The following is a 21903-nucleotide window of genomic DNA, read 5'->3' as shown; positions in this document are numbered from 1 at the left end:
CAGGTCCCCCTCCCCCACGCCCTACTTACTGGCATGATTTTGGCTCCAGCTCCCTCCTGCAGCAGGCAGGGACTGCCTGAATTATCGAAGCTCTCTGAATCTTTTCCAAAGATTCAGAGAGCTTCAGATCAATTCAGACCTTTTTATTGGTCCCCTGGTTTGATTCAGATTTGGAGATTTGGCCACCAAATTGGGCCAAATCTCCTGCAAATTGAATCAGCACCTGAAGCTTCACACAGCCCTAATTCTTATGCATATAAAAATGGCCCTAGAGTTTCGGTTTCCTCAATTTTCACATGAGAAATCTCTCCTCAAGAATTTGTGTGGCCTCATCACTAAAGGATCTGATTACCTTGTTCTCTTTATTCCCTCACAGCCGTCCAGTGTATGTATACTCGATTCCATTTTATAGAAACGAGCTTGAGGCACAAGCGGGTTAAGGTCTTATTTATGCTGCGCTGTAACAGAGCACCATCCCCACAGTAGCTGAAAGCCCCTGGAGACACTCTGGAGTCCCTCTTATTCCGATTCACTCTGGGAACAGTCTCCCGTTCACTTTCCTACCATGTCTTGATGGTCCTTCTGGTTCTCAAAGGGGAGGCTGCCCCAGGGCTTCCCAGATCTGTTCTTCATTTCAAAGAACACCTGGAGGTGTGGAACTCCTGACTTAAGGGCTAACTGTACAGCTCCATACCACCCCTACACCATGCCTCATGTCCCACAGATGTTATTGTCATAGAAGCCATTGCTCTTAGTCTTGATACTTAAGCCATAGAGAAAAGCCCATCTCCATCCTTTCTGTAATCACTAAGGACTTACTGAAATAAGTTGTTTTCCATGAAAAATCATGGGTTCTGTGATTTTGGTGGGCTTGCTGCAGGAAAAAAATACTATCAAGCAGACAAAAGTGCAGGAAGCCCTACAGTTTGAAGTATGGGGGAGGAGAAGCGGGCAAGGGTCAGGGAGAGGAAGCAAATGAAAGGCTGAGCCTGAGATGTAAGCTCAGTACAGGACCTACTCTGGGGCCAGTAAAGGAAGTTAGAGGGTTTTTGCACCATCTTTGAAGCAGCCACAGGTGTGCTGCTACAGCATGCTGCAGCTTGAGGAGGATTAGGCAGGGATGAATGCTGAGAAGAAATCCACCAAGAAGGCCAAATATGTTTCAGCTCTGGACCATGTAAGGAAGTATCCTGCAGGGACCTTCCATGCAGATGGAGGCAGACTGTTCTGTACTGCCTGCAGTGTGACTCTGGAGAGGTCAAAGAAAATCAGTATAGATCAACACAGAGTTGGAGGTGCATATGAAGCAAAAGACTGCTGCAGATGCTGGAGGTCAGAGCAAGAAACATGTGACCATGTCCTCACTCTTTAAAAGGACCATGGAAAACAGCTTGGCAAGTCAAGCAGTAGCATTTTCCCTCATGGAGGCTTTCATGGTGGTGAACATCCTGCTGGAGAAACTTGATCACCGTAAGTGAAGGGACTACCTGAACCAAAACATGACAAATGCTGGCAGTTTTCTGTGTGTGAACAAGCTACGCAAAGACTATCTCCCTACAGTGATTGCTTCACATATAGTGTTCACAAAGGCTGCATTGGCAAAGTGTGAATCCTTCTCCATTGTGGCTGATAAAGCCACTGACCCTCAAGATAACTACGTGCTGCACATTTTATTTGTACCTGGAAGCTGGACAAACTGAGACCTGTTTGTTTTTCAAGCAGAGCCAGTCCACCTCAAGTCTGTCAATTTTCTACTGTTTCTCAGGCTGAAGGCAATTGTCAACTACGGCTTAAAATTTAACAAGATCTCAGCATTGCTGTCTGACAATGTGCAAGGCTTTCTCTGATGTGCTGCAAGGAATGCTGCCTAATGCATTTCATGTCACCTGCAATGCACAAGTTCTGTCTTTAGTACGTGACATCTGGTGCATGCAGTTCCCTGATGTGGATAGCCTGGTGTCTATTAGCACTGGATTTATGACCCAGATATCTTACCCAGGTAAACCCAAACCCTCAGACTGACTACAACTTCTTTCATTCAACAATAGGTAAATGTTATTGATATAAAGGAAGAGCAGATAAGAGGAATGCAGGCAAAGCAAACAAAATAACCCCCACATTTCTACTTATCTACTGGTTCCTAAGGCTGTTACAGGGAGAAAAGTACACCTGGCCAGTACACAAATGCTACCCTGTGGTTGTTTGAATGTCAGCAGTCTTGGAGGTCAAGGGCCAATGCCACCACTGCACCCCAGGTGGGGGAGATGGGCTGGTGGTGTGCCCTCTGCCCATGGTGGCCTCAGATTCTCCCCTTAGAAACCCTTTGTTGCTCTAAAATCCCTCCTTTTGTATTCTTTTTCCTCTGATGACTCTTCATTTTTGGGTACTGTTGATTGGTTTCCCTGTGGTTTGTCACATTGTCCATGTTCTGTCCTGCCAACATATTCCTTTATTCCAACAAACGCATCACATGCATACATCTTAATTTGGTCATTTACCAGTATCTTAATTTGGGCAACCCTGGCCTCCTAATTTGGTCCATCCACCAAAACTGGAAATCCCAGGGGCTCTGCAGCTGGTCTCTGTGCCCTAGTGCCAATGCTGCAGAGTCCCTTATCTTTGTTATGGGTTTTCAGGGAACACTGTGCAAATTTCCCAGCCTGTTTGTCCATTAGCCTCAGGCATGGTGTCTGCCTTGAAGGTTGTGAAACTTTGTCACAAACAGGCTTTTAGAAACCAATTAACCTTTCCTGTTCCTCTGGACCATTGTTCTAATTAAATATCTATTCTACCTACAAGTCAGTTCCTAAAAGCAAATCTCTAAATATCATTTCCTAGCTATCAGTGTCCTCCTTCAAGAAAGTCTTCAATCACTGTCCAGGCTGTAAGCTCAGGTACAGGGAGTACCTCACCAGTCAAAGTGGGGACCAGAGAGATGGAGAACATCAGCAACAACTGCCATTGGATGCTGCATTTAACAGGAGTGTCAAGGTTAGGATAGAGTAAACTCCTTTTTACAATGTCCTTTAATAAAGTATAGTCATAGTATTAGTTACAATTCATGTTATGTACAGCTTAAATTTGATAAGACATTTCATTAAACAATTGCTTAATCAAGATAATTAATCCATAGTTTCCAACTATCTGCCAATTTGTGGGGAAGGGTGGGATTGCTGGGGCCCTTCAGCCAGTCAGAGGCATGTGGTGGGGGGGGGAGGCAGGCATTGCCATAATCCTGTGAAAATGGTGGACAGCCCCATGATGTGTTTATGAAATCAGCTACCTGTTTCCTTGATTTGGGTAGATCCCTGGTAATCACTCTTCAGGTATTTGAAGACTGTTATCAAATCCTCCCCTCAGTCTTCTCTTCTCCAGACTCGATGACCCTAGTTCTTTCAGCCTTTCCTCATAAACCTTGCCTCCCAGGCCCCTAATCATTTTTGTTGCTTTGTGCTGGACTTTTTCCAAACAGTCCATATCCTCTTGAAGTCTGCAGCCCAAAGCTGGACACAGTACTCCAGGTGAGGCCCCACAAGTGCTGAATAGAGCAGAAGAATCACTTTCCTTGATTTGCAAGTGACACTCCTGCTAATACAGCCCAATATGCTATTTGTTGGACTTTTTTTTGCAACAAGAGCACACTGTTGGTTCATATTCAGTTCATGGCCCACTGTAACTCTGAGGTCCTTCTCTGCAGCCCCTCTGCAATATTTATAAGGAACAAAACAAACAGAAAAACTGCTCTTTGCACATGCAGGGTTCGTTTTTGGGCACAAATTTTAATTTTTCTTTCCTTTTGAACTCCTCTTTGAAACTGCTTTCTCCCCAGCACAATGAGGATGATGTTTTTTGCAAAATGACCATTCTACCGGGTCAATGCCCCTGGGACATGGGATACCAGGAAGAGTTTCAGAGTTGAGTCATTTAGACCTCCCAGCATTAACAGGGGTGAACCTAGCATACATTTCATATATGATAATTGTTACATATATAGCATACATTACAGGGGTGGGCAAAACATGGCTTATGGGCCAGATTTGGCCCATCAACTGATTGTATCCAGCCCACAGATAGGTGGTCACAAACTTATGGGATCCAGCCCATGGAGACTGGCAGCTCCATCTACTGGGTGATGCCAGGAATGTCCCAGCCCCTTCCATAGCTTACACCAGCTCCTGCCCTGCATGCCGGAAGCACTGCTGGGTGGGCATTGGCATCAGCTGTGGTCATGGATGGCAGGTTCCAGGTGAGGATCGGGATGTCTGCCTGGCTCCACAGCCGAGGTTGCTGCATCAGTGCTTCAACTGCAGTCTCAGGAAGTCACTGTGATCCCCACTGGAAACTTGCTAGCAGCATTCACAGTTGATGCCAGTGCCTGCCTTGTGCTACGTCTGGAACACTGAGTTAGTGTAAACTGCAGAAAGGGCCTGGGCATTGTGGATGGGGCATGCAATAGCTGTGGGGATGGGTCAGGCAGGAGGAGAGAAAGAAAGAGAGCAAGATTGGGGTGCGCTGTAGCTGCAGAAATGGTTCAGGCTGGGGCCCAGGGCAGAGCCATGATCCACTCCCAGCATGCCCCTGACCACAGAACCAGAGCCTGTCACAGGGGCGTGTGGCTGGTGGATCGTGGCTCTGCTCTGTGCTCAACTGGGACTGGGCTGGGGCTGGGATCTGAGGGAGCAGGACAGGCAGGTGGGTAGGCAGGGCTGGGGCTGCGATCAACATCGTGCAATATGAACCCCAGCCCTGCCCTCCTACCTGCTTGCTCATCCCAATTCTAGATGCAGCTCCCCCAGATCCTAGCCCTGGCCCTATTCTGGCTGAGTGTAGAGCAGAGACATGATCTGCTGCCCACACACCCCTGCAATGGCTGCCAGTTTTGCAGGCAGTGTTATGTGGGAAGCAATTCACGGCTCTGCCGTGGGCCCCAGCCCCATGCCGTCACAACCCTACAATTCTGGGGTCTCCATGGCCGCAGCTGAGAAGTGGCCAGTGCCAAGCAGATGGGAGCCTCTTAAAGAGTTTTAGTGAGTTGCTGCACAGGGAAGGGAGTGCTGACCTGGCCCACGACAGCTCACCAAAACTCTGTGGGTGGCCTATGGGCCCAAATAATTGCCCACCCCTGATATATTACATATATATAGCATATATTACAGGCACTATTTATATGCTTTTATACCACATGCTTGTAACACTGCACCCCTGAGTGGGTTGTTGGCAACAGGGCTTGAGTCTGGGATCTCCAGTTCTTGCACTGGGAAACTCTGCTACTTGAACTTAAAAGACCCAGCTTCATTCACAGGCTCATCAACCTGTTTGTGGCCTAGTCCCCACTAGAGGAGGGGACACATCTATCGAATGCATCTATAGCATCCTACCATGCATGTCCATTTGGAGTACATGCTCCCCAGTGGGGTGCGTGGCATAACTTGGAGACCATCAACACTCTCTATGAAGCATGGAAAGACAGCCATGTACAGGTAGACTAACATGACTGTCATGAGAGTGTGCACAGTGCATCCTTCTCCCTAGCAAGAACTGAGGTTCTATCTAGCCAGTCACTTCAGGAATCCAGCACTTCTCTCAGTGCGGGTAAGTTTTGAAAAGGTACCAGATGTTGTATTTCCCTGTATGGGTCAATGACCACTAATACCTCCATCCAGGGTATGAGCAGGCACTTGATTTCTCAGCAAAAATTTCTCCATTCATTTTAGCAGAAAAACAACCTAACTAGCCTGTACCTGCATCACCTCTGACATCTGATACAATAGAAAGGAAGTTGTTACATAGATAAAGTCCAGCAAAGAAAGTCTGGAACCATCAGATAGATCAGGATGCTAAAGCAACATCCCAAGTGAGTACTTTAACCCTGGAGTAACATCTCCTTGGTGAAAATTTTCCTCTTTCTTTATTTTGCTTTTCTGAACAGCGGCCCAGAACCAAGTGTTTCATTTCCAGATGAAGAAAGCATTTTGTGTTGAATAAAGTGATTTTGTTAAGTTTTCCTTTTTGGGGAGAATATGTGGGTAGAAAAAGTGGTAACTTGGTTTGACCTGAACAATGCCTCAGTTTCCCCATCAGTAAACTGGGGTTGAAAATACTTGGTGACACCTTTTGATAGGTGTTTTGGATAGATGTTTCAGGATGGCAAAGCATGATTGTAACTATAATAATTTTTTCTGTTCTAAGGACAAACCTTGAGGAAAACCTCAAAACTGCCCCTTTGAAGTCACCCCTTATCCCCAGTCACCCAGCCTGTAAGCCCAATCCCGAGCTCATCCTAACATCATTCCGTTAACTTCAACTGAGTTATTTCTGAATTTAAAGTGATCTTGCAAGAAGAATTAGGTCCTGCTTGGGCACAAAGACAGAGTGATGGCTCTGAGTAGGTGTAACAGAGTGGCTTGTTTCCTTAAGAGGAGGCAGCCAGCACTGCTGAGTAGCTGCAGGTGTGAGGATGATGCTGATATGGGAGTGGGTCAATGGGAGCTTAAAACCCCCATAGAAGAGCAGCAGGGCAGCAAACTGTGAAGGAACAGAGCCAGAGGCAAGCAGTGGACTGAATTGCTGGCTGTACGGAGGGACCAGATGGTTATGCTAGAGGCAGTCACAGGATCCCCTCCCAATGTCTGGGACAGGAGAATAGGGTTTATTATGCTTGTGTAGTTTGTTTAAAGACTGTTTTATTTGTGTGGACTGGCTGAGGAGCTCCTGAAGAAGCTCACAGGCAAGGCAACCCAGCTTACAGGGGGTTAAATTAGCTGTAGGATGACTAGGAAATGTGACTTTGATAAATAAAGGAAGTCAGTCATGTCCTGCCTAGAAAGCACTTTGGTTGGGGTGCTGCTGCAAAAAGGAATTGGTCAGTCTTTCTTGTGATCGCCTTTCCACCCTAACACCACTGCAAGCTTTCACATGATGCCACAAATCTCTATGATCCTGCTAGCTCTCATCAGCACATCAGTGGCTTGCAAAACTCAGCCATCCTCCTTTAGCATCACTGGGATTGCCTGTAGAATAACAAAGCCAGCTGCATTTGTGTGTAAGTCACTGCTTTTTTGCAATATTTCACACCTATCAACCCCATGAGAAGCAGTCAATGGGCAGACTGGACAGCTAAGAATGCCATTCATTCTCTATGTCTATTTCTGTACTTATTTTCCCAGGCAGATGTAATTATATTTAATCCTTTGTAATCAAGCTGCTGGCTGTTAAGTATCCCTCTCAAGTGACATTTCCTAGAATATATCAGTCTGCTTGTCCCATGATTCAGGGAACCTGTTTCCAGCCACAGCCAATAATTGATACTTCCAGTTGTACAGAGCTGTATTTTAGGAGAAAAAATCCTTCCTAATCCTTGGTTATGACCTGTTAATGCCTGGAAGTATGAGATTAAATTACCATTATCCACATGCCATCCAATGGCCAGTTATAAACCAAATTTGCATAGCTATTGTTGGTAAAGGTCATAAATGTATTTAACCTTTGCCTAAAAAGGGTCAGCAACAATATTTTATGTGGATTGACAGCCAGGTGATCTGCTTTTAATGACTAGCTCTGGCCAGACCTGACCCACTTTGTGTGTCAGCTACTCAGTCTGTACAATGTTTGTCCACTGTCACAGCAAAGGGTTTTGAGCTTCTCAGCTGGAGGCCATGAACCCTTACATTTTACTAATCAACCAATAGTGACAAAGGACGGAGTCAGAACTGATCAATTCACCTTTGTGAAGGTGTTGGAATATGAAGAGAAAAGGATTTTTGACTAAATCGGTGGCTGGCTTATTTAGAAGCAATAGAAAGAAGTGCTACCCTATAAGCAGCATATAACCTGTCTGGGATACATGCTATGACATGAGGTTGAAACAGGAGAAGTAATGTTATGAAAATTAATATAATTGTGCAGCTGTACAAGCTACGGTCATAGACTTATAAAAAGACCTTGGGAGGTCTTTGTTCTAACTCCTTGTTCGAGGCAGATTTATCTCTCTCCAAACTAACTTAAAATTTCCAATGCCAGAGGTTCTGCAACCTCCCTAGGTCATCTTTTCTAGTGCTAAATTAGAAACTTCTTTCTAATACCTAATCCAAGTCTTCCTTTTGCAATCTAGGCCCATTACTTCTTGTCCTGTCTCCTGTGGACACAGCAAAAAAGTGATGTCATGTCCCTAGCAATTACTCTCAGTTTCCAGAGTATGCGCAGATCAGCTGGCCGAATCCATGTAGGAAAGTTTATTTTGTGTTTGACACTCAACACCTGCCCTGATGCATTCTGCTGTTTGCTTGTTAATTACCCCTGATGAGGAATCAGATGATATTGCCTAGTACTGTAAGACTTGTTGGACCAATGGTCACAGCTGATATGCAAACTATTCTGTCCCTACTGGTTGCCTTCTAGGCAAAACACTGAGACTTGGTAGTAAAGTCCCTACCTGTGAGATATATTGATCTTGTCTGTACTGTATGAGAATCGTCCCAGTCTGCCCCACATGGAGTTGGTCTTGATGTAACCTCTGGTATCGAGTTTTGAGAGCAACCTGTTTTCATTGTTCCAAATTACTGACCCAGCATAAAGAGGTGCTGTTCCTATAGATTCATAGACCCATAGATTCATAGACATTAGGGGCTGGAAGGGACCTTGTGAGATCGAGTCCAGCCCCCCTGCCATAGGCAGGAAGTCAGCTGGGATCAAGTGATCCCATCAAGAAAAATATCCAGACATTTTTTTAAAGAGTCCGGAGTGGGTGCTTGCACCACCTCTGGTGGGAGTCTGTTCCAGACCCTGGACACTCGCACGGTAAAGAACTCTTTTGTTATGTCTAGTCTGAATCAGCCTTTCTGGAGTTTATGGCTGTTAGACCTTGTTATCTCTTGGGGAGCTCTGGTGAACAGCTGTTCTCCCAGGTCCTGATGTACCCCTCTTATAAAACTACCAACTCACCCCTGAGCCGTCTCTTTTCCAGACTGAAGAGTCCCAAATCTCTCAGCCTCTTGTCATATGGCCTGATCTCCAGGCCTTGGATCATACAAGTGACTGTCCTCTGGACTCTCTCAAGCTTTTCCACATCCCTCCTGAAGTGGGGGGCCCAAAACTTGACATAGTACTCCAGCTGCAGCCTCACCAAGACAAAGTACATTGGGAAGATGATGTCCCTGGTTTTGCTTGAGATGCATCACTAGATGCATGCCAGAGTTTGGTTTGCTTTGCCAGCCACAGCATCACATTGGTGGCTCATATTCATCTTGTGGTCAATCAGGCCCTCCAAGTATCTTTCGGTTGTGGTGCTAGCAAGCGCAGCACTGCCGAGCTTGTAAGTGTGTTGAGGGTTCTTCCTATCGAGGTGAAGCACCTTACACTTTTCAACACTGAAGGCCATCCGGTTTTAGTCAGCTCACCTTGAGAGGGTGTCCAACTCAGCCTGTATCCCCAGCCTGTCCTGTGGTATGACTGCCATCCCCCATAATTTGGTGTCATCCGTGAACTTTGCCAGTTTGCATCTGACTCCCGACTCCAGATTGTTAATAAAGATATTAACCCTGAGGGCCCTGAGGGACTCCACTGCTCACCCTGCGCCACATTGATTTGCTCCCATCAACTAGTACTCTTTGGGTCCGACCCCATAGCCAGTTACTTAGCCATCGGACCATAAGATGATCAAGGCTGCATTTCCCCAGCTTAGGACATTGTGGGGAACTATGTCAAAGGCTTTCTTGAAATCTAGTTATATGACGGCCACATCATCTCCCTTGTCCAGGGCTCATGTCACCTGGTCATAAAAGGAGATGAGGTTGGTCAGGCAAGACCTGCCAGTCTCAAAGCTGTGTTGGCTGGCCTTCAGAAGCTTGCCTTCCAATAGTCTGGTGTTGATGGATCCCTTGACAATTTTCTCTAGGCTTTTTCCAGGGATGGACTTCAGACTTATTGGTCTATAATTCTCTGGGTCATCCCTCCTCCCTTGCTTGAAGATAGGGACCATGTTGGCCCTTTTCCAGTCTTCTGGGACCTCACCCAAGCACCACAAATTTTCAAATATCTTTGCCAAGGGGGATGCAATGATATCTGCCAGCTGTTTCGAGACTCTTGGGTGCATTCCATCTGGGCCCGTGGACTTGTGAATGTCCAGATTCTCAAGGTGTTCCTTCAGCTGATCCACTCTATTTTGGGCCCACCACCCACTCCCAGGCTGGTTTGTGTCCTTTCTGACAGTGTGATCCCCTTGGGAGGGCAAAAAAGTTGTTTAGGAGATTGGCCTTTTCTTTGGTGTTGGATGTCAGCTGCCCCGCTTGATCCTGCAGGGGCCCAATGCTATCTTTATTCTTTTTTCAACTTCCCACATATCTGAAGAATGGCATTTTGTTGTCTTTAATCCCTGAAGCTAGCCTGAGTTTGGCTTGTCCCTTGGCTTTTCTGGACTGCTCCCTACAGGTGCGGCTGAGTGCTGAGTAGTCCTCTTTAGTGATGCTTCCCATTTTCCAACTGGAGTAGGCTTTTCTTTTGAGGTTAATGAGGTCCAACAGTTCCTTGTTCAGCCAAGGGGGCTTCCTTACCAATTGATTACATTTCATGTGGGGTGGAATGGCTTTCCCCTGTGCCTCAAGGATTATGTTCTTGAGAGATGATCATTCCTCATGTACTCTCTTATCTAGGGGGGTACGGCCCCTAATTGCCCGACTTACCAAATCTCTGAGTTTACAAAAGTCAGCCTTTCCAAAGTTAAGGATTTCTGTTTTACTGAGGGATTTGCCTCTTTGGTGAACTGAGAAGGTAACCAAATCATGGTCGCTATTACCAAGCTTCCCCTTGATCCTCAGATTGCTCACCAGGTCCTCCCCTTTGGCCAGGACCAGATCAAGCAATGCTTCTCCCCTAGTCTGCCCATAGACTTCCTCTGTTAGGTAGAGGTCATCAGTGCAAGCAAGAAAGCTGTGTGACCTGTCTGATTTGACCGTGCACTCATCCCAAGAGATGTCAGGGAAGTTGAAGTCCCCCATGATGATCGTGCATTGAGAGCGTGCGGCCTCAACCAGTTCCCGAATGAATTCTCGATCAAGTTCTTCCTCTTGGTGGGGAGGTCTATAGTAGACTCCCACAAGTATGTCACCCTCCCCATGTTCTCCCTGTATTTTGACCCAGAGTGTCTCAAGATGCCCTTCCTGGTTAGAAAGCACAATTTGCAGGGAAGTGAACTGATCCTTGATGAAAAGAGCAACACCCCCAGTCCTCTTTCCAAGATGGTCTCTCCTGTATAAGGTATAAAACTCCAAAACAAGAGACCAGTCATAGGTAGAGTCCCACCAGGTCTCTGTTATCCCTACAAGGTATAGTCATTTTCATATAAAAGAAGGGCCAGTTCCTCTTGCTTGTTTCCCAAGCTCCTGGCATTTGTGTATAGGCAGTTGAGTCTGCCATGAGAAGCCCCATGCTTCCCTATGGGGTGAGGCGGGACCTTTTCTTGGGCTGTCATCAGAGCAGGTTCCCTTGGGCTGCCCAAGTTATTGGTAATCTTGGGGAGCTCTGGTGAACAGCTGTTCTCCCAGGTCCTGATGTACCCCTCTTATAAAACTACCAACTCACCCCTGAGCCGTCTCTTTTCCAGACTGAAGAGTCCCAAATCTCTCAGCCTCTTGTCATATGGCCTGATCTCCAGGCCTTGGATCATACAAGTGACTGTCCTCTGGACTCTCTCAAGCTTTTCCACATCCCTCCTGAAGTGGGGGGCCCAAAACTTGACATAGTACTCCAGCTGCAGCCTCACCAAGACAAAGTACATTGGGAAGATGATGTCCCTGGTTTTGCTTGAGATGCATCACTAGATGCATGCCAGAGTTTGGTTTGCTTTGCCAGCCACAGCATCACATTGGTGGCTCATATTCATCTTGTGGTCAATCAGGCCCTCCAAGTATCTTTCGGTTGTGGTGCTAGCAAGCGCAGCACTGCCGAGCTTGTAAGTGTGTTGAGGGTTCTTCCTATCGAGGTGAAGCACCTTACACTTTTCAACACTGAAGGCCATCCGGTTTTAGTCAGCTCACCTTGAGAGGGTGTCCAACTCAGCCTGTATCCCCAGCCTGTCCTGTGGTATGACTGCCATCCCCCATAATTTGGTGTCATCCGTGAACTTTGCCAGTTTGCATCTGACTCCCGACTCCAGATTGTTAATAAAGATATTAACCCTGAGGGCCCTGAGGGACTCCACTGCTCACCCTGCGCCACATTGATTTGCTCCCATCAACTAGTACTCTTTGGGTCCGACCCCATAGCCAGTTACTTAGCCATCGGACCATAAGATGATCAAGGCTGCATTTCCCCAGCTTAGGACATTGTGGGGAACTATGTCAAAGGCTTTCTTGAAATCTAGTTATATGACGGCCACATCATCTCCCTTGTCCAGGGCTCATGTCACCTGGTCATAAAAGGAGATGAGGTTGGTCAGGCAAGACCTGCCAGTCTCAAAGCTGTGTTGGCTGGCCTTCAGAAGCTTGCCTTCCAATAGTCTGGTGTTGATGGATCCCTTGACAATTTTCTCTAGGCTTTTTCCAGGGATGGACTTCAGACTTATTGGTCTATAATTCTCTGGGTCATCCCTCCTCCCTTGCTTGAAGATAGGGACCATGTTGGCCCTTTTCCAGTCTTCTGGGACCTCACCCAAGCACCACAAATTTTCAAATATCTTTGCCAAGGGGGATGCAATGATATCTGCCAGCTGTTTCGAGACTCTTGGGTGCATTCCATCTGGGCCCGTGGACTTGTGAATGTCCAGATTCTCAAGGTGTTCCTTCAGCTGATCCACTCTATTTTGGGCCCACCACCCACTCCCAGGCTGGTTTGTGTCCTTTCTGACAGTGTGATCCCCTTGGGAGGGCAAAAAAGTTGTTTAGGAGATTGGCCTTTTCTTTGGTGTTGGATGTCAGCTGCCCCGCTTGATCCTGCAGGGGCCCAATGCTATCTTTATTCTTTTTTCAACTTCCCACATATCTGAAGAATGGCATTTTGTTGTCTTTAATCCCTGAAGCTAGCCTGAGTTTGGCTTGTCCCTTGGCTTTTCTGGACTGCTCCCTACAGGTGCGGCTGAGTGCTGAGTAGTCCTCTTTAGTGATGCTTCCCATTTTCCAACTGGAGTAGGCTTTTCTTTTGAGGTTAATGAGGTCCAACAGTTCCTTGTTCAGCCAAGGGGGCTTCCTTACCAATTGATTACATTTCATGTGGGGTGGAATGGCTTTCCCCTGTGCCTCAAGGATTATGTTCTTGAGAGATGATCATTCCTCATGTACTCTCTTATCTAGGGGGGTACGGCCCCTAATTGCCCGACTTACCAAATCTCTGAGTTTACAAAAGTCAGCCTTTCCAAAGTTAAGGATTTCTGTTTTACTGAGGGATTTGCCTCTTTGGTGAACTGAGAAGGTAACCAAATCATGGTCGCTATTACCAAGCTTCCCCTTGATCCTCAGATTGCTCACCAGGTCCTCCCCTTTGGCCAGGACCAGATCAAGCAATGCTTCTCCCCTAGTCTGCCCATAGACTTCCTCTGTTAGGTAGAGGTCATCAGTGCAAGCAAGAAAGCTGTGTGACCTGTCTGATTTGACCGTGCACTCATCCCAAGAGATGTCAGGGAAGTTGAAGTCCCCCATGATGATCGTGCATTGAGAGCGTGCGGCCTCAACCAGTTCCCGAATGAATTCTCGATCAAGTTCTTCCTCTTGGTGGGGAGGTCTATAGTAGACTCCCACAAGTATGTCACCCTCCCCATGTTCTCCCTGTATTTTGACCCAGAGTGTCTCAAGATGCCCTTCCTGGTTAGAAAGCACAATTTGCAGGGAAGTGAACTGATCCTTGATGAAAAGAGCAACACCCCCAGTCCTCTTTCCAAGATGGTCTCTCCTGTATAAGGTATAAAACTCCAAAACAAGAGACCAGTCATAGGTAGAGTCCCACCAGGTCTCTGTTATCCCTACAAGGTATAGTCATTTTCATATAAAAGAAGGGCCAGTTCCTCTTGCTTGTTTCCCAAGCTCCTGGCATTTGTGTATAGGCAGTTGAGTCTGCCATGAGAAGCCCCATGCTTCCCTATGGGGTGAGGCGGGACCTTTTCTTGGGCTGTCATCAGAGCAGGTTCCCTTGGGCTGCCCAAGTTATTGGTAATGCGGCTGACATGACCTGGGCTAGAACTGTTAATAGACTGCCCCCCAGCGGTCTTAGTTTAAAGCCCTGTCAAGAAGGTCAGCTGTTCAGGTTGAGAAGAGCTTCTTCCCCTTTCAGGTAAGGTGGAGGCCATCCCTTCCCAACAGTCCACTCTCTCTGAAGTGTGGACCATGATCAAAGAAGCCAAACCCCCCATAATAACACCGTCACCGGAGTCTTCTATTCATCTCACCAATGCACCTTTTTCTCCAGAGCCCATGTCCTGTGACTGGGAGGATTGATGAAAAAATTATCTGTGCCCCGAGACCCCTGAGCCCAGCCCCCAGAACCCTGTAGTCACACATGACCTGGCCTGGACTGCTCCGTGCTGTATCATTTGTGCCCACATGGATGAGTAACATGGGAGAGTGGTTGGAGGGCTGGATAGGTTTGGGGATCCTCTCCATCACATCCCAGACCTGAGCTCCAGGCAGGCAGCAGACCTCATGGGCTAAGGGGTCAGGGCGACAGATTGCTCCTTCTGTCCCCCTAAGGAGGGAGTTACCCGTCATGATAACTCTGAGCTTTCTTCTGGGCACAGGTGGAAAGCCTGAAGGTAAGAGAGATGCTCCTGCTCTGCATCTCTAATGGAGCGCAGCCACTGGACCGTTGCCTGGCATACCCTAATCTGGCACTCCAGGGCCTCCAACACTGAGCACACCCCACAAGGGGAGGTATCAGTGCCCCCAAACCCAGCTGCCTGCAGTCTTGGTAGGCAGCCTCCACATGGAGCCAGGGACCCATCTGAGTGGAGGCTGGGGAGCCTCAGGCCTTCCTGATCACCCTACTGTGCAAACTCCTGCGCTAACTCACCTGCCAGGCAAACAAGCGTGCCTGTTTGTACATCCTGTTCGCACAGTTCCCTGGGGGCTGGGCCAAGTAGGAGCTGGGGTGGTGCAGACCCCTCCTTGGCTCCTCTCAGCTGCCTCCCCGCAGCTGGCTAGTCCCTCCCACCACGGGCCCTGCTTACCTCCGGCTCTGCTGGGGGTCAGGCAGGGTCCGCTGCCACTGCTGGAGGTCTTTGGGGTGCAGGGGCATGACAGGCTTACACCCATGCATCTCTCACCACTCCCTGACCCAAACTGCAGCTTTTTTTCCGTTGGCAAGCCCTTTTAAACTGATTTTCCTCTTGTTTCTTCCATTGAGTCCTGGGAAGCTCAAAGATGGGAAAAGCATTGGGGAAAACTCTGTCTTTTAATGCTACTTATAAGAGACCTGAGCTGATTTTCTGGCTTGAGTGGATTGAGGTTTATTGTGGGGGGGTCCCTTTGGTTTTCCTTCCAGTGAACCAGAAAAAACTGCTGAGGTAATTCAAACAGCATTCAGACAAGCAACCTTCCCTAATATCACTGGGGAAAAATCCATTGGCAAATTGACCTATGGATTAACAGAGTAAGTACCAGGAGACAGATTTGCAACTTCCTTTTGTAACTCAAGTTGTGTCACCCTATAAAAAAGGTATTCATTTTCCTGAAAGAAGCTTTGAAGGGAGATTCAGATTTGCTGTGTCTAAAATGGTGCATGGAAGAAAGAAGCAATTTTGTGTTATTCTGTGCCTGAAAGTCTTTCCTGATTCAAGCAGAGGCCCACATCACTTAGCTGGTATTAGGGCAAACACAATTTGCTTATCATGCCATTTGGATCAATAAGTTACCAGAAACCTACAGAGCCAACAAAAATCTCTTTGAGGGCCAGTTCAGTTACATCATTGGAAGACAGCAAAGCTAATGGTGGAGGCTGTTCACAGTGTAGAGCAGGTCACTGAAAATATAAGGGAGGTAATCCAAATGCATTATTGTCAGCGAGTACTATTTAAACAGCTGCCTACACAGAGTCCACTGGCTCAGAACTTGATGTGCTGTTTCAGTTGCTGTGGCACAGGTAATAGCTTCTAAGTGGACTTTGAAACCAGGTGCCAAAGGGGCTGATTTTAAAACACTGCCCGAGTCAGGTACCTTCAAGTCTCTAAATTCACATCTGAATCAATTGTTCAGAAAGGATACTGGGCTTGGCCTTTGAATCTGTGCCCATCACAAACCATTGCATGTTGTCCAGTGGAACTTCCTCCAGTCTTGGGACTGGGCAGAATATTCTTTGCATATTACTGTGCTGTAGTTTTTCTACTAACAGCTGCTGCTTTCCACCCTGTCTTTGTAAGGCTCTGCTCCTGCAGTGTGGTAAGTGATGGTGATTCAATCTCAAGCCTCTGGATTTTAAAGCGTGTCTCTGTTGCCAGAACTTAAAGATCCATCTCCATTGATCAAGGCTGTCACAGACTCATCAGCAGGGATCCTGGTTTTCTGTGATAAACAAATCACAAATTGCAAATTCTCTGATAAAAATCCCCAAATCAGTGGTTAAAATTAAATGCACCCCTACAGCCCTGCTGGTGCCCCTTGCCCCCCACCTACAGCTTCTGCCCCCCAGCCCTGCTGGAGGGGGCCCCCAGCTGCCAGGGCTGTGGGGCCAGGGACCCAGGTCTGCAGGCCCCTGCCCCCAATGGAAGGCAGTGGTTGCTACAGCCGGAGCACGAGCCAGCTCCCCCCCTGCTGCTGCTTGCTGCAGGCTTGAGCAAAGCCATCTCCCAGTGGCAGTGTGCACTCCTGGGGAGCAGGGAGGACCTGCACCCCCCAGATCTGTGTGGGGGATGGGGGCGGGGCGGATGTGCACTGCTCCCATGCATGCAGAGGAAGTGTGGTCAGGGCAGCACGGAGCTTGCAGCGGCAGGCAGCTTTCATACGTGGCCCTGCTGTGCTAGTCACACATGCTTGCGCTCTGGAGAGCCTGGGAGGAGGGCAGCAGGGCGGGGAGCACAGCTTTTGTGACCCATGGTTTGCAGCTGGCCAGGCACTCTGGTTGGGAGGGGGTTTACAGCCTGCCTGCTCCCAGCCAGAGTGCTTGTCTGGCTGGAAAACCCCACCGCTTCAGGCCAACTGCAAACCCCCGCTCCTGGCCAGAGTGTCCAGCCAGGGTGTGCCGAAGCTGGCTGGAGGCTGAGGGAGCAAGGAGGTTTGCAGCTGCCTGGGAGTGGTGGGGGTTTCCAGCTAGCGGAGCACTTCGGTGGGGAGCGGGGAGGATGCAAACCCGTTCCTGGCTGGAGTGCCTGGCTGGCTGCAAACCTCCCTGCTCCCTCGGCCCCTAGTCAGCTTCCCCCCCAGCCCTGCCCCACAACCCCCAAGCCCCACTTACCTCCAGCAAGGCGGGTGAGCCTGAAGCAGCCCCTGGTGAGTGCGTGTCGGGCCCTGCCCTTCCCCCACTTCAGGCAGGGTTGAGGGTTTCCTCACCCCTTTTGCAAACAGCTCCCAGAGGCTGGGACCCTGCCAGCCTGCCGAGCTCTTTGCAAAAGGGGGAAATCCATGGGTTTCTCTTCTAAAAGGGAAAAATCCATGTTTTCTCTGATAAAAATGGGGAATCTGTGGTTTTCTCTGTTTTTCCTTGGGGAATGGAAAACCAGAATCCCTGCTCATCAGCTACTCTGTGTAGCCCAGTCACCAGCAGAGGGGAGCAAAGCACTGTTGAGGAAGTGTGGGATATCATGGATGTGGGCCAGATAAAACAATATGTGCATGCAGCCTGAATTTTGTTTTATAAAGCTTTTGGGATGCAAGGTGCTATTTTATATTGAAGTTTTGTGTTTCTGTTGTATTATTAATTTCATGCTACTGATGGTTAACATAATTATGCAGGAGCCGTGACAAGAACGCAAGATTATCATTACTAGGAGCAGTGTGAACAAGAAGTAGCAATGCAATGGGATGTGATAAAACAACTTCCTGTAGTATCTCATTTAGAAACTGTCAGGTAACATATAGAATTAAATGGGGCTACAGAATTAGTTTCTTGCTCCTTCTTTTGTTACTTATTATTAAGGCAGGGGCCAGGGAGAAAAGAAACAACATACTAAGCTTTCTGAGTGCCTCAAACAGTTTGTTTTCTTCTGTAGCATACAGATCAGCAACTTGTCCATAGAAAACAATGAGGTAGATTTTAAGGAAGATGATGCTGTAGACCTTGCCATCCAAAACCTGAAAGCATCCTTCAAAGGGACCCTAAACTATGGTTACACAGGTGCCTGGCTATAAGTACACAGGAATTGCCAATCTGAAGAAAATCCAAGGTCCCTGTAGTCTGAGACCCTGCCTTCAGTGCTGTACCTAGACTCCTGGTGGCCCCTGGTGAGCTTTTCATATTGGGCCCCTGTAACAGGGGGCCTGCTCGGGGCCATTCTCAGAGTGGCCCGCCCACCTGTTCCTGGGCTAACTGCCTGCATTCTCGCCTGCCATGCCTTGATCTTAATTAGTTAAATCAATGTTAATAAGCAGGAGGCTGCCCATTTATTACCCTGATGCCAGGGGATGCTATCTGCAGCTCTTTTCCTCCCCTACAACGCAGCCCAAGCCTCGCAGATGGCATCTAGGTGTTCTTATCATCACTGGCCCCACACTGGGCCCCAGAATACTTCTATCAGGACCCCTTCAATATCCCTCCATTCAGGTAGCCTACCCTGCCTTCATTTAGCTATCTAGCTCCCTGAAACTATTTTCCCCTCTCAGGTGTGGTCCCCCCGGACCTTTGGCTACCAGCCCTGGCCCACCTCCAGGCCAGTCGGGACCCCAGCCCCTCAGCTCTTGGGCATCCCTTGTGGTGGGTCCCTGGCCCTGTTGACCATCCTGGTCCTGGCCCCAGCATGGGCCAGTCGAGGGTACTCTCTTGATCAGGTCTGAGTCTCTAACCCCTCTCTCTCTCCTGGGGTCTGCCCTCTGGGCCCTACAGACACAGGGGTCACCCACCCAGTGGTGGGGGATAGGGGTTAAGGCACCCCGACCCACCTTTCACCAGGATGATAACTGGCCTGGCATTTCCTGGGGTCTCCCACACCACTGGGAGCCCCACCAGGCCACCCACTCCCAGCAGGGTGCAGTTTTAGGTCATGCCCAGGACCAAGAGCCTCCTTACCATCCCCTACAGCTCCTCCCTTACCTCCAGATGTAGATCTGCAGCCCTCCAGCCAGGCAATGTTGTTGCCTGGCCTCTAGCAACTGAGCTGCCCTGTTTATATGGGCAGCCCCAAATGCCAAAATGGCTCCTGGCAGCTGCCAGCTCCTGGACCTTAAAGTGGCAGGCACAACCAGTTTCCTGCCACAGCCCCCTTCACCAGAGATAATGATAATAATAATCGGACAGCAGGAAAAAAATACCAGTTTTGGGCCCCCTTTCTGTTCAGGCCCCAGGCAGTAGCCCGGTTCACCCATGCCTGTGTCTGGGTCTTCCCACCTTTGACAGTGGGCAATCCCAGATGTAAGCATCCTGTAGCAGGCAGATATGGCATAGTCTGCCCCTGTAGAAGGTCTCATTCTAATCTCTGATGAAGACTGATCAAAGCCCTGAAGCCCAACGTTTAATATGCTTCCAAATTTATCATAATTAATCATCACAACTCTGATACTCTGGATATTTATATAGGTCACCAATACCTATTTTAACTTTAAGTTCTGAGCCTCAGGTTCCTGTAGCAGTGAGTTCTATTGATGATGTGATGTGTGGGGAAAATCTTTTCTTTTAGCAGTTTTCAGTTTCCCACACTTTAAATCCATTGACCTTCCCCTTATTCTTGTATAAATAACAATATTTTCTAGTTAACATTTTCTATTCCAGTCATTGTGTAGGCTTTTACCCTGGCCCCTCTCTACAGCAAACCATTCCAAACTTTTCTCTGAGGATGATCAGTACACCCTATATCCATTCAGTCATAGTGGGTGAGCAGGACGGATGGGATGAGAGTAGAAGTGAGGATGGAAGAGCTTCATAAATAAGGTACGGTCAGCCCTGTGCTCTGAGTTGTACATTAGTTCATGAGTTTTAGGGGTGTGGTGGCAGGTCCAGAGGTGCAAGTGCAAGCCCTGTTCTGGACTCTTGGCAAAGGCTGCCCATCAGTTGACCCAGCTGTGAATGGGCACCTAGTCAGTCCATTTGGGGAACCAAAGACAACCAGCTGTAATGTCACTGTGTGATATTGGCTAAGAAACTGGGGTGTTTTGACCACACTTATACATGTGTAAGAGACCATTCCTGCCACTGAAAAACTACCAATCTAAGCATACAAGGTAGACCAGTGGTAGGGAAAAGGCAGTATTCTTGTTCCCATTTTACAGATGGGTAATTGAGGGCCAGATTCTCAGCTGCTGCAAATTATATCGATAGAACTTCATTTGTTTACATCTCTGTAGAACTGAAAATTGTACTGGATCTTGTCGTGGAAACACACGCAGCATACTTTTGGGTCAGGTCAACAGAAGCTTTTATTCAAATGAAACTACAGCTGTAGGGGGGACTCCAAAGTGACATGGATTTTCTAAGCACTTGGAAGGGGTTCCCCCCCAAGAACAAAATCAGGAGGCTTATATACTTTTTAACAGTTGCTTACAACTCACGTGATCATATAGTGGAGTTTGCTAGAAAAAGCAGCTACAAACACTAGCTCATTACTGCTTGGCTGTTATCGGGATGGGAATTATGGGGGAGACAAGGTTAGTTCACAAACCCCCTTCTTGCACCTGGAAATCAGAGTTGTACATACTTTTTTTTTTGCTATCTTCAAGGCCACGGTGAGTGAAGCAGTTGCAGAGGAGTTACAAAGAACAAACACTTTCCCTTATCTGTTCCACTATGCAGAGCCAGCAATTCTCCACAAAGCGGTTATGTCATCTTATAACTCGTATGATCAAAGTTTAAGGCATTTATTTTTTTTTCTTTTTCTGATTCCACAATCTCCTCTGTTACAGAAGTATCTGCAATAAAGGGTTTTCAGGAGGCTTGAACAGGGTGGAATAGTCACACTTAGGAACCTAAGTCCATGTAGACATTTAAAAGGTAGAATAAAATCTGGTCTATGGTGTCTTTGATTCCCCACACTCATGACAGTCCTCCCTCTGGCAGAGCTGCCCTTTTTGTTGAGCTTTTCAGTTCTTGCCAACTGTCTGTGTTGCACAGGGTTTGTCATCATTAAAATTGTTTTTTTGTGTTGTGCAGTATGTAAGGAGGAGTGAGTGGCTGCTGACGCCTCGAGCTGTTACCTGACTTTCCATAAGCTGATTCTCCATCTCCAGGGAGGCAAAGAGTGAGTTTGTTCTTCTTAAAGCAGCACTTTGCTTTGCACCTACCAGTTGGCTCTGTGAACAACCACTGCACCCAAGGGGCCCCGGTTTTGCTGGACTCACTATCCACTTCTCTAATAACATCTTCTCTTATGCAGGCCAGGGTGGCTCAAACAGCTCTTCATGGACTTCATCTCATTTACCTTGAAGCTCATTCTTAAACGCCAGGTAGGGAACATAAATAATGAGATGACACAATGGAAAAGGCTGTCTGATGTCTACTGAGTACTATATAAACCTTTGGCACTCACACATAGTGTGATACAGATGTTAGGGGCTGCGCTGTAGCTCATGGCACTTTACACAAAGCACCATGAGTTAAGAGCCCCTTCCTCCGACCCAACTGATGTTCACCTGTTGGGTCAGGGGGCGTCAAACTTACCTGCACTGGCCCTGGCCAGCAGACTTGGGTGCTCCAGCAGCCTCAGAGTAGGCTGCTAAACGTCCTTTCTCCCCAGCTCTGGGGCTGTCAGTTGTGGGGGGAGGGAAGGGAGCAACAGGCAGCTGCTGGCTGTTTTGCCCATCCTGAGCTGGAGTGGGGGGTGGAATGTAGCCCTCTTGCCTCATGCCACCC

General features: G+C 47.9%; 1 protein-coding gene across 1 annotated transcript in view; it reads left to right on the top strand.

Moving 5' to 3' along the window:
• The first annotated feature begins 1355 nt into the window (after nt 1-1355).
• The window catches only part of CETP (cholesteryl ester transfer protein), a 36822-nt gene continuing 16274 nt past the window's right edge, over nt 1356-21903 (top strand). Inside the window, 4 exon segments of the mRNA XM_025212688.1 lie at nt 1356-1470; nt 14717-14731; nt 21205-21292; nt 21428-21497. Of these exon segments, the coding sequence (XP_025068473.1) occupies nt 1356-1470; nt 14717-14731; nt 21205-21292; nt 21428-21497 (288 nt within the window).

This window comes from Alligator sinensis, unplaced genomic scaffold (assembly GCF_000455745.1).
Source record: "Alligator sinensis unplaced genomic scaffold, ASM45574v1 scaffold1000_1, whole genome shotgun sequence".
NCBI lineage: Eukaryota > Metazoa > Chordata > Crocodylia > Alligatoridae > Alligator > Alligator sinensis.
Note: the sequence above shows the minus strand (reverse complement) of the source record. Positions and strands in the feature narration are given on the sequence as shown.